The sequence below is a fragment of the Pleurodeles waltl genome, chromosome 6, assembly GCF_031143425.1.
Source record: "Pleurodeles waltl isolate 20211129_DDA chromosome 6, aPleWal1.hap1.20221129, whole genome shotgun sequence".
NCBI lineage: Eukaryota > Metazoa > Chordata > Amphibia > Caudata > Salamandridae > Pleurodeles > Pleurodeles waltl.
The window spans coordinates 1,456,847,142-1,456,860,813 of record NC_090445.1 but is presented as its reverse complement, the minus strand read 5'-3'; the positions used below and the strand labels follow the sequence as shown (position 1 = coordinate 1,456,860,813).

The 13,672-nt window shown below is 40.9% G+C and overlaps 1 protein-coding gene across 1 annotated transcript in view; it reads left to right on the top strand.

The window, feature by feature from the left end:
• Nucleotides 1-3,376: 3,376 nt before the first annotated feature.
• The window catches only part of CABCOCO1 (ciliary associated calcium binding coiled-coil 1), a 186,485-nt gene continuing 176,189 nt past the window's right edge, over nucleotides 3,377-13,672 (top strand). The window contains exon 1 of the mRNA XM_069242513.1: nucleotides 3,377-3,421. Within this exon, the coding sequence (XP_069098614.1) occupies nucleotides 3,392-3,421 (30 nt within the window). The 5' untranslated portion in view covers nucleotides 3,377-3,391. The remainder of the gene's footprint in view (nucleotides 3,422-13,672) is intronic.

Genomic DNA, 13,672 nt, shown 5'->3' with positions numbered 1-13,672 from the left:
CTGATCAGTGGGGCTTTATGCCGATCGGCCACTATCCACTAACATAACATTTTTAATCCAAGCCTTCATTTATTTCACACAAAATAAAACACTAGCCAGATTATGTTTTTAGACCCTTAGAAGGCTTTCGATCTGGTCTGCTGGGAAAGCTTGTTTACGATTCTCAGGGAGTGTGGCTTCCCTGCCAGGTTCATACAGTCAATCACGAGGCTTTATGAAGGCGCGATGGCACAAATAATTATTAATTCTCCTAATATTGGCACGTGGAAGGTGGGCAGAGGCACGCAACAGGGTTGTCCCTTGACGCCTATATTGTTCGCCCTGTTCAATGAGCTACTAGGGATAGCCATTTGTACCAACACAGAAGTGGCAACACCAATATAGGGCATGACCACCATTAAATTATACGCAGGCGACGTGTTCTTAAAGCCTGAGGTAGAGATTCAGAAGAAAGTATTTGGGATCTTTCAGAAATTCCAGGAGATCTATATAAAATTAACAAGTCTAAAACAGAAATACTACTGTGTAACTGTGCGGTGGTTACACCTGTTAATTAATGCAAGACCTAAACATTACCTAGGGGTCAACGTCTCTGAAAATATTCAAGATCTATGCATGTTAAACTATGTACCCTTATTAGGCAAAATTATGAGTGTATTTGCTAAATGGACTAACCTGCTCTTGTCATTTATAGGTCGTTCTGCACTGATCCGTATGTCCGTCTTTTCCTTATTTAATTTTTTGTTTGCTACCCTTCCACCGGCTTTACAAATTATTTTTTTTAAGGAACTTGAGGGAATGTTTTTGACCTTATGGGTAAATAAAATGTCTAGACTGTCTATGAACACATTATGTCGACCAGTAAAAGAAGGGGGCCTTGGCCTCCCGGATGTAAGGGAATATTATTTTGCGAACTTTGCACACATTTTATATAGATTTCATGGCTCCTCGCTCAGAAAGTTAAGTGACAATTTCTTTCTTGATTTGATCCTTCAAGAGTATGAGTTCACTGACATCATCATGCTTACGAAATCTCCCAAGAAAGTCAGATAGAAGACTCTACAGTGGCTGGTAAAGTGCAAATTGCAGATGTTTAAGCATTATTCTATACCTATTAGTAATGGTTCCACCCATTTGGAAAATATAATCACCGGGGAAAAATTCCTCTTAATAAAAAAACTTTATTTCTAAATGGGGAAGCAACGGCCACAGTACTATTAAGGATTTTTTGCAATCAGAGTCTTGGAAGGTCTGATAGGAAGTGGAGGTTACCATCACATATTTCAAAAGTATTTTGCAATGGTCATTTATTCAAGTGCCACACTTCTTAAATGAAATCGACCCCAATCAAATAATCTCTAGCTTAGACTTGTAGAAGAGCTGGTGGAGGCTAGAACCCATCTATCCATTAGCTGCTGTGCGACTCTCTTTAGACAACAAAAGGCAAGGGTGCTATAGGTGAAAGCCCTGGACAAATGGGAGGCCCAAAAAGATCTCTTACTTATACCTGCAGCATGGAATAAGATACACGTTTTAGTGTCTCTTTGTTGAAGGGTGTGAACCTTAGACGTATGCAATTTTATTCCAAATGGCTATTGTAAAGGACACCAGCTTTGCTGCATAAAATCTATCCTCAAGTTCCAAATAAGATGTTTTTGCTGTCTAATGGACGGGGTCGAGGGCTGGTCCCACCTTATATGGAGCTGTTCCAAAATAAGGATGTTTTGGGAAGAAATCGAAAATGTTTGCTTAGATGTGAAGTGACTGCTGCAACTATTTGAGGTACATATAGCCATGCTTCGGTATTCGGCTAATATCAATGTTAGTGCTTTGCAAGAAAAAGCTATTTTTATAATTGCTTTGATGGCTGGATCGTTAATTCTCCAAACTTGGTGACTGTAAGCAGCGCCGACATTCAAACAATGGTGCCTTAAAATGGGGGAGATTAAGGAGCTTGAAAGGAAATATGCTTTACGTTCAGGATCGTATGGTAAATTTTTGAAAGTGTGGGAGGGGATTGTCTGAGGAAGTCAATACCACTGTGGGGGAGATGGTTTGTTCTCTGTGAGATACAGAGTGGTCTTAGGCAATGTGTAACGATAGCTCTCTATTGCACGATGTGGCCCTTCGAGAAAGTATTGACTAATGTATATTTTTACGATAAATTATGTGGACAAAGTGAATTCTTGCTGAAGTCAGTAATATATTTATGATGAACTCCCACCCACCCCTTCTGCCATAGCTTAGTGGGTTAACGCTTGCTGTTCTGTGGGTGAGTCAAAGAGATCGAGTTTCGTGGAGAGCCCGGCCAGTCTTCCTTAAGCGCAATTAAATAAGTATTACTAAGGCAATATTAACGTTTATTTTGACAGGCAGTTTTATATAACGCTAACTCGACCCGAATGTACTAACGCACCTTACATGAGCACTAGTTACGGACACGTTTTATTTCTACGGTTTGTTAGTCACAAGAAGATGAAGTTATTTTGCCCAGAGTTCCGAAGTCCGCAGTTCTGGTCGACACGCCACATCCTCTCGAGTTTATTGTTTGCATCGCAATTAAATTGGAATACTGTTACAACACTCGTCCTGTACACCGGTGGTTCCCAACCTGTGGTCCATCGACCCCTGGGGGTCCGAGGGGTCCACCAATGCTTAGAAAATTAAATAATATTAACAGGTAAGGTCCCCAGCTTTCAATAATGACTCAGTAGGGGGTCCACAGATGCCAAAAGGTTGGGAACCACTAGAGTAGACGCAAGTACAAATGGCTTACTTTTTCAACTGGCAAGTATTGTGTTTGCTGAAAAACATGGACATGACGTGATAACATCTTTCTCACCTAAGTGTCCTGGAAAATTCCTTTTCACCGTGTCATCTGTTGTAATTATGAAAATTGTTAAGTAACCCTCACCACGAGCAATTGTAGTGGCCACGTAAAGTTATTTTGTTCTATTGTAAAGAGTTCTGGCTCGCCCGGGTAATATCCGCGCTATATTTAAAAAGCATAAATAAAAAAAATTTAAAAAATGGATAAATAGAATGTTTCGAATTGGTGGTCCGTGCACTCGGTGCGCATTCACTCACAACTAGCGATTGGTAAGGTATATCCTATTTCAAAAGAACGGTTCGCATATGCATGAAAGAACAGCTGTAGAAATCTGTCTTCAAATGACTTTCCCCTGTCAGCCGCTGTGCATCTTCTTTCGCTTTCAGAAACCTGTTCATTCGTGGATCCAGAAGCTCCACTTTCGTTAAGAACAACAAACGAAAAAGATCTGGTCGCCAGTTATCATCATGTGACTTCTATTGCCCAATGGCAGACTCGCCGACGGTCACCCTTAAACCCGCCTCTTAGTTTCCGAGGCAACCCCACTCTAACAACGGAAGCATGGAGACCAAAAGCAGGAGCAGTGTTCAGGTAACGTTTTGAGAGGATAGGATTTTTATGGAAGTCCAATAGAAATTGGGCTTTGTTGCAAAATCGCCATCTCGTTTGTGATCGAGTAACCGCTCATTATTCACGGACGTTTGTTTGCTGTATTGCATGTGCTGTTGTACCTTGCCGTAAAGTCGCCAGTTCAGAGTTATTTCATTCTATATCTGATAACCTAACAGGCAGACGATTGATTTATGTTCTCTAATAACCTTCCCATTAATAGATGCTCGTTGTTACTAACATTCTGTCATAGGGCACGAGGAATATACATCATGCATTATGTGAACCTTCATTTCCAAGCCAGTGATTAACCATAATGGTATATCCATCTCAGTTTGTAAAGTTTCAGTTGCATCGTACTGTACTGGAGATTTTTGTACAGCGTTCCATAGCCTTTGTAAGATCTAAAGAGCTTTCCTGGGTGGTCTAGTTGCCTTATTTACATAGCACTTTCGTTAGAAATTGGGTTTCTGGCTAGCAGAGGTATGCATCTTGTCCAAGCAGGAACCACAATCTTAGTCAGGGTTAATCAGATACACTTTAAAAGAGAACTTGTGGTAGCCTGCCATAGAGCAGTCAGACTTAACTTAAGAGGCAATGTGTACAATTTTTGTGCAACAGAACTCTCAGTAATACATGTTAAAACACCACAAAAAAGACCCACACCAGGTTAGAAAAATAGATTATGATTTTATAGGTAAATCAAGACCAACATTTCTTAAAGAATAAACATGTTTGTGCTGCTTAGAAGCAATAAGCGCCAGGGGGGGGTGGGGGGGGGGGGGGGGGAGGATTCTAGTCAGGCTGGACCAGGGCTAAGTCAAGAGCTCAGGCTGACCACAATGGAGCATAAGCCGGATACAGGAGCTACGCAGGCCCACCAAACACAGTACCTTTTTCCTGGTCACAACAGCAAGATTCAGGGTGCAGCCGAGTGATACATAGGTGTCAATTACGCAGTTGAGGTGATGTGCCCATTTTCTTCACTCAGTAGCCCCGATGCATCGGTTCCACAGATGATGTGCCGAGCCGAGAAGCGTTGGTTCCATAGATGATGCGCCAGGTTCTCCACGCAGTTGAGAGATGTGTCAATCTTCCCACACTGCAGCGGTGGTGATGGGGTGGTTTCGATGCATTGTTTCTTTAGGTGAAGTGCTGGTTCCAAGTGTATCTTGCTGATTCTTGTTCTACAATAGCGACAATGCATCGGTTCTGCTTCCAGCAGGCAGGGGATGCTTTGGTTCGACTTGAGCAAGTATCTGGGTCCATTTCCAATAGACTAGGCACAGGAGCAGATGATGAGTCTTTGATGTCCCTGAATCTCAAGCAACAGGAGGCAAGCCCTTGGAGATCACTCTGTCCAGTCCAGCTCAACCTCAGCAGGGTCAGAGAGCATTAGGCAACAGGGCAGCACCTCAGAAAAGCAGTTCTTCCAGAGCAGCATTCCAGCAGTGTGACAGCCCTTGTAGCAGCACAGCAGTGCTTCTGACAGAGGTTCTTCACAGATCCAGAAGTGTCTGATTTCGCGGGGTCAGCGACCCACTACTTACACCTAGTTGTGCCTTTAAAGTGGTGTTGACTTCAAAGAAGTGCACATATGGCCCCTTCATCCTTTCCCTGGCTCCAGACTCACTACAGGGGGTAATCAGTCCTTTGTGTGGGGACAGGATACTGCCATTTAAGGTGTAAGCATCAGCCCGTCCTGCCCATCTTGCCCAAGATGTGCCATCAGGATGCAGATGGGCACTCAGACACACCTACCCTTCTTTTGTGTATGGCTGTTTCGAGGGAATGCCCAAAGTCAAGCTGTCACCTACCCCTGACGTGTATTGGAGACAGGCTACAGCTTTAAGAGCACAGAAATTCCAACTTTCTAAAAGTGGCATTTCTAAAATAGCAATGTTAAATCCAACTTTGCCAGCAAAGAGGATTTATCATTACCATTCAAATGAAATGAAAAAAAACAGAGCTATGCATTCTCAATCAGGAATTACAGCTTAAAAGTGTAATAAGGAATTTCCAATGTTAACCTATGAGGGGAGTAGGCCTCACAGTAGTGAAAAACAAATGTAGGTGTTTTTTTTTTTTACTACCAAGACATTGAAAACTTAAAAGTACATGCTCTACCTTTTTACTTACACAGCACTCTGCCCTTAGGGCTATCTAAGGCTTACCTTAGGGGTGACATATGTAACAAAAGAGGCGTTTAAGGCATGGCAAGAAGTTTTAAATATCAAGTCGACATGGCAGAAAAACTGCACACGCAGGCACTGCAGCGACAGGCCTGAGACATGTTTAAAGGTCTGTGTGGGTGGTACAATCAGTGGTGCAGGTCCCCTCGTAGCATCTAATTTACAGTCCCTGGGTATACAGCACACCACTTTACAATGGTCTTACAAGTAAATAAATATGCCAATTTGCTATACACTAATGTTACCATGTTTAGTGGAGGAGTACGTGCACTTTAGGCACTGGTCTGCAGTGGTAAAGTGCTTGGAGTCCTAAGGTCAACAAAAAAGAATCAGCAAAAAGAGAAGGTAAAGAGGTAAAAAGTTTTGGGGAAGACCATCCTAAGGCTGACAGGTCTAACAACTTCATTCCGCGGGACACTGGAATTATGGTACAGATGGGGACCAAATTATGCAACAGGGTTGACTAAATTATGCAGCATGTAAATGCAAATTATGCAGCATAATGCAGCAAATTTTGTGATGGTATTAACTCTGTATTTTTGTCACTTTTACACCTGTTAACATTGTCATGGAAAAAGGGTTCAAGTCATTAGTCACAATTTAACTCAAATACATCAATAAGCAACAGAAAGTGGACCAGTCAATCTCTGCAAAGGGCCTTTCACTGCAGGGTGAGACATATCTCTGCATTTTTAAAAATTTTTGCTCCGGTTGATTTAGAAAAAATTATTTTGTTAAAATCTGCAGATTATGTAGCAGATAATGCATTATGTTTCAATTGCTGCACATTCAAAATGATGGGGAAAACGAAGCAGCCACAAAACCTCATAATTTCAGCAGCCCTGTTTATACTCCTTGCAAGGTCATCAAGCTCTCTGAAGGGATCTGACATCTGATTCCTGTGTTGGGCACACATCAGAGTCCATGGTTTAAAAGGTATTATTGGTGTTTTGGTGAACATGTGTCATGTTGATGAGGTGCATGATGTCTGATGATAGGCAATTACATAGGAGAAACTAAATTTCTGACACCTATAAGGACAGCTTTGAGGAAAGCTGAGCCAGTTGTCTGGCTTGGTGCTAAGAACCAAAGCACAAGCCAGACTATCAAATGATGTAAACCAGAAACAGAGGTCATGAAACAATATGATCAGTACTTTAAAACATAAAAAAAAATCAACAATTCTCAGTGTCTCAATTCTGTACATACACCTATCTCACTGAATTGGGTGACATTATTGAAAGTTATATTTATTTTTGACATAAAACATTCAAGAATTCAACATGTCCTAATGACGTTGCCACATGTTCTCCACATATATAGCCTACAATGTTATTAAACCTGAAGGAAGATAATTTTATATTAACTATATATCAGTAAGAATGTCGTAGAATGCAGATCCTGTGCTGAGTTAAGTTAAATGACACATACTGAAATAAAGTGATGGGCCTGCGGATCATTCAATGTGGTTAAGTGGGGAAACCTGAATTTGAGCCCATGATTGCAAATTGTGCAGTTCAGAGTCTGTATGGTTACATCCTTCTCTTTGAACAAAAGTTACCTTCAAATTATTATAACTCACGTACCTCCATATACAGTTTACATTAAAACCTGCGCCTTGTACATGCATTGCTTATACCCTTTCATATTACATAATTTATAATAGCTGAAACCATAGTATTTACAACACTTATAACATTGCAAATCACAAAGTGTGTGAGAACACAGTGCATGGTAGAGTTGAGAGTTATATTCAATGTAGTGTGGCTACCAGGGTAAGTACACTGTGTTAGAAGTGTTTGAGTTATAATAATATTAAGGTCTTGCGTAAATTATAAATGTAAGGTATTAGTATAACTTTAGAATTTCTAATGTTTGTGTAGTTTAAGTTTGGTTTTACCTAGAAATATTAAATAAAGTTATACCAATTTTAAAGGTGGTGCATAAATAATATAATTAAGTTATAACTATAACTTTTGAATTTCTAATGTTTGTATAGTTTGTTTGGTTTGTAATAAAAAAATAAATACAGTTTTCCTAACTATAACTGAGATTTAATGTTTGTTTCATTGAAGTTTAATAGCTTTTTTGTTTTTAAGAAAAATGTGTATTAAATCATAGAGGGGGTCATTCTGACCTTGACGGTCCATGACCGCCATGGCGGAGGGCGGCGGAAGCACCGCCAACAGGCTGGCGGTGCTTCCTGGGCTTTACCGCCGCGGTCAGAAAAGGGAGCCGGCGGTTTCCCGCCGGTTTCCCGCTGGCCCAGGGAATCCGCCATGGCGGCACTGCTTGCAGCACCGCCATGGGGATTCCGAGCGCCTTCCCGCCAGCCTCTTTCTGGCGGTGTCCACCGCCGGAACCAGGATGGCGGGAACGGCTGCCGTGGGGCCCCTGGGGGCCCCTGCACTGCCCATGCCACTGGCATGGGCAGTGCAGGGGCCCCCTAACAGGGCCCCACAAAGATTTTTACTGTCTGCTGTGCAGACAGTGAAAATCGCGACGGGTGCCACTGCACCCGTCGCACCCCTTCAACTCCGCCGGCTCCATTCCGAGTCGGCTTCATTGTTGAAGGGGCTGTCCCGCTGGGCCGGCCGGCGGTCTTCTGGCGGTCGCCCGCCGGCCCAGCGGGAAAGCCGGAATGGCCGCCGCGGTCTTTTGACTGCGGAGCGGTCTTTCGGCGGGAACCGCTTGGCGGGCGGCGACCGCCGCAGTCAGAATGACCGCCTCGAGTCTAGTGTCACTGAGTGGAGTGTAATGAACTGGTGTGTCGTACAGTGGAGTAGAGTGTCATAGAGTGTAATGTCGTAGAGTGTAGATTCTTAGACTGAAGTAGAGTGAAGTGCAGTAGAGTGGAGTGACATAGAGTACAATGGAGGAAAGTGCCATAGAGTGGAGCGGCGTGTTATACAGTACAGTGGCGTGGAGTGTAGAGGCATAGTGTTAAGTTGAAGAAACTGTCATAAACTGGAGTGGTGTCTTGTACATTACAGTGGAGTGGTGTGTCATAGAGTGTTGTAAAATGTCGTAGAGTGTTGTACAATGGAGTGCAGAGGCATCAAATGGAGTAGAGGTCTGTACAGAGTAGTGTAGGGGCATAGAGTCGAGTAAAGTGTGGTATAGTGGCACGGAGTGTAGTAAAGTCTTGTGCCACAGAGTAGATTACAGTACTGTACAGTGTAGTAGCTTTGACTGGAGAGTGCAGTACAGTATAGTACAGTGGAGTGACATAGACTGTTGTAGAATTGAGTGACACAGAGAAGTATACACTGAAGTGGCTTAGAGTGCAGTAATGGAGTACAGTGGAGTAGAGTGGAGTAGTTTCTCAGAGCAGAGCGTAGTAAAGTGGGTGGTGTGGCATAGACAGAGTTGTGTAGAGTGTTATAGACTGGAGTAGAGTGTCGCACAGTGGCATAGAATAAAGAAGAGGGCTGTAGGCTTGCATTGACAGGAGTACATTGTTGCACAGATTGTTATAGGGTGTGGTAGAGTGGAGGGGCTTAGACGGTCATTGAGCATAATACAGTGTCACTGAGTTGAGTGCAGTGGAGTGGCGTGAAGTGTAGTTGGGTAGAGTGGGGCAGCATGGAGTGGAATACCATACACTGGAGTGGCATTGTATGTGGTTACATACAGTGGAATAGCTTAGAGTAGAGTGGTATACTGTATAGTGAAGTGTTGTACAGTGGAGTGATGTTGGCAAGAGTGGCGTAGAGTGGAATAATGTACAGGGGAGTGGCATACATTGGAGAGGTGTAGAGTGGAGTATTGTAGAGCATAATAGAGTAGCATAGAGTGTAGTGGCATAGAGTGGAGTTGCATACAGTGGAATAGCATAGAGTAAAGTGGCAGAGTGAAGGGGCGTGAGGTGGAGTGATATAGACTGGAGTGTCATAGAATGGAATGGTGTAGAGTTTAATAGTGTAGAGTGGAGTGGCATCGAGTGGAGTGTGGTAGAGTGAGTTGGCTTACAGTGAGTTAGCATAGAGTGGAATAGCTTAGAGTGGTGTGGCTTAGAGTGGAGTGGTGTAGAGTGGAGTGTGGTACTTTAAACAGATGAAGCGTAAAAGTGGGTGAACAGACGTGGATGTAATGTGGCAGGAATATAAATTATGGAGTGTAAATGCTATTTTTTAGTAGTAGATATAAATAGTTTATGTCTATAAAGACGTAGATAGCTTGTGCCACAGTATACCATTGTAAACTTCGCAATATACCACAGTATAAGCCAATGACAAATGATTGACTAATGGCTGCCTTTACAGAAAATATAAAAGGCAGCCATGTAGACTTTAACTCAATCTGACTGTATACTGGGTTAGGGTCTCAGAAATAGTCAAGTTGTAAGTGTTATCGTTGTTTCATACCTATTACCACTTTATGAAAGGAGTAGTAGATAGTGAAATATATATATATTTCTTTATATTTTTTTAAACAGTTTACAGAGAACTGTGCTAATTCCCACAAAGTACCACAGTAGTTACAGGAAAAAAGTACAAAACACTGTGGTGCACTATATTACTGACATATAGTGTAATAAAGTGTAGTTATATTTTTTAAACAAACATATTCTTTGGTTAATATGTTTTGAGGAACGCAGTAATTTCTAGGTATTACTGTAGTACTTCCTTAGACTTTTTTTAAAGAGTTAAATACGTAAAAAATTGAAAACACATTGTAGTACACTATATTTGTGAACAATTGTGTAGTACAGTGAATTTTTTAATTGTTTAATTTTGTTTTAAAGTATTGCAGGACTTTCTAGGTAGTACATTGGTACTCTGTTAAATTATTTTAAAACGTATAGAAACTGAATAATGTTCCCTTCCTATTACTCCTTTAATAAAGTGATAATAGTTTGGGATAAATATAAAGCCTAATACTTACCTATATCTCAGTCCTTAACCCAGAACACATCCAGAGTGTTTTTAAAGCAACATGGCTGCTTCAAACGTTTGTAGCTCTCTTGCTGCATTGATACCCTAAGTATATATTTTTTTTGTTGCCAATTGTGTTTTTTTAAACTCTGTTTTAATTTTTGTAGAGGTGCCGTTGCCCCCTGATAGTCCTGATGAGGACCTGACTGAAGAGGCTGAAACGCGTTGACACATATTTTGGCGAGATTGTGTTCTTTAAGTCAAGTTACTTTGACAAGAGATATTTAATATGTACTACAAAATATCCTTAAAAAATAAATAGGTATTTGTTAGCTGTTAACACTTGAACCTTAAATCATCGCAATCGAGTGGATTAAAATCATAATCTTGTAATGGTAACCACAATGAAAAAAATGTTGTTGGGCACAACCCTCTTCTGGCATGTTGCCAGTGTTTAGATCCTGTATGACTTATAAGGATGTATTTGTTGTAGACAATTGTTATTGTATGTGTAAGTAGGTAATTTTGGTGACTTGTAAATATTTGTGTTGTGTATATAATTCACTGATGAGCCACTGCTGGCCTTGTATAAAATTAATTGGAATAAATAATGGAAAGTAATTGATCCATAAGGACAGTATTGAGCACTGGTCTTTAAAAATACTGATTGAATTTTTCCCTACCTGTTGACCGTATTGTCTGTGTTTGTTAAACTTTTGTAAAGGCAGCAATTATCCAATCAGATAGTGCCTTGTCATTAAGATGTACCCCAGTACTTGTGCAATATTTCACTAAACTACTGCAGCCACAGATATAACTAAGTTAAAATGTCTTATAGCATAAAAATACTTACCTCTACCTCTCAAAATAATTAACTACACATCGTAATCTACATTCTTGCCAAATATGATTAAAATCCATTAAGCCATTTTTGCGCTACGTGCGACACAACTATGGATAAAGCATCTGTGGAAAAGCACATTTTGGGTTCCCCCAATACTTTGTGCGCCTTTGACCAATCACAGCAAAACTTTGCATCGTCCACCAAATTTAGAAAAAACGCAGGTTTGCAAAGTTTCACAGAAGTTCGTCAAATGGGTGCAAAATTATTAACAGTCAGTTTTTTAAGAGTGAATTTCTATGTTTTTTAAATTCTATTTCCTAACTATAATGTCCCTGTAACCGTTGTTTTTTTCAGTGTGTATATATATATATATATATATATATATATATATATATCTATTCACTGGGAAAAAAACAAAGGTTACTGGGACGTTAGTGAACAGAACAAATAAAACCTTTGCAATTCACAAAAAAAACAAAGGTTATGGGGATGTTAAAGTTAGGTTCAGATTTTACACACAAAACCATAGAAATTCAACAGTTATAGTTAAAGTTATCTGAAGTAACTATAACTTGTGCCCTAAGGTAACTATAACTCGCGCCCCTGCCATGCACAGTTTTCTCATCAATAATTTTACAGCAAATGTTGCTGTGATATTATCAATGATAAAGAAGATGTTACGGGTTATGTAATATTTGGGGTTATTTGCAGTGCATGGCGAGGGAGCGAGTTTTCTGACATATTCCTGTTCTGAGTTATGAGAAATATCCTCTACGCATCAAAGCTGGGATCCAGGGGAAACCGTTTCCGCCGCTGGAAGTTACATTGCCGTAAAACCATCTTTGGGACTAACTTTCTGCTACTCATCGTGGGGATGCACTCAGCACTGGGATCCAGAATCTTTTTATGTTGTCATGTCTTAGATGAGAAACAAACTGATTTTTTCCATCTACACCTTTCAAAATTATTTACCTTTCTGTCAAAGTCATGAAAGCTGTTGTCACCTAATTGAAGCGGGAGCTCCACCTATTCTGCAGTTATGGTGTGTAGAGACAGTAATTGCCATTCTTTCAGATTTTGCATGCTGTTGAGAAGCTGTCTTTCAGAGTGAGACAGTTTATTTTTTCTTTTTGGTTTATTAATAACTTTTATAAAGCGGTATGTGTTACCTTCCATTGTCTATGATAAACCATTGGTGGGGCAGAGCCAATTTGATGGCTATGTTAGTGAATTTATAAAGCGAATGACTGCTCAGAAATAGGGCTTCCCAGTATTAGACCCAACACACATCCAACATGACCCACTGAAAGAGGCCCTAGAATAGAAAGGCCCCAAGCATTCAAGACGAGAAAAGCCAGGTCTTCAAGGCTTTCGTAAAAGACAGCTGATTCTCGAGATTCTTAATAGCAATGGGAAGAGAATTCCATAGAAAAGGGGCTTTGACCGGAAATGAGAGGCCTCCCGTTTGTACGCTCTCAAAACAGGAAACAGCCACCTGCCTGAGCCTGGCTGAGCGCAGAGGACGAGTCGGATGGTAGAAGGTCATCAAACTTGCCAGAATGGTTGCCCTCTGAGATAACAAGATTTTATGGGCAGTGCACAGGGCTTTGAACTCCACACGCTTCTGCAAGCCAGTGCAGTTTATACAGCAAGTCAGAGGCAGGGCACAATTTAAGGACAGAAAACAGCACCCTGGCTGTAGCGATTTGCACTCGCTGAAGTCTATGGACTACAGATTTACTGGTTTTCAGGTATAAGATGTTACAGTAATCCAAGCAGAATAAAATGGTTGCCTGCACGATGACCCAACAAACATCTGGGGCAAAAAAGCCAAGTACAGGTTTGAGACTACGCAAGAGACCGAAACATGTACCTGATACAGCTTTTGCCTGTGCTGCAAACGTTAGATTACACTCCATCCAAACACTGAGATTTGTTACTGTGGACTTGGGTAAGGGAAGAGCTCCTTCCTTTCTTACAATTAATTTTCCTTCTCACTGCAGGGTTCCAGGACTTTGTAAGGTGAACTGTGTGACCTGCTGCTTAGAATGTAAAATAAAAGGATTAGGGTGTCAGGTTTTTCCCAACACACATCATTTGACTAAGTCAACTGTGCAAACATTTCAAAATATATTTCAGTAGTTGTGAAAGCCCTTTTTTATATTTCTATGTGATGAAAAAATATTTTAACAGGATGAAAGCAAATCAGAATACTTTACACGTTGATGTGCAAAGGATATGCTTTCTGAAACCCAGTTTTCACAGATTGTTAATACACTATATAGTTTTATCAGTAAAGCTGCAATTTAGTGGAGAGGTT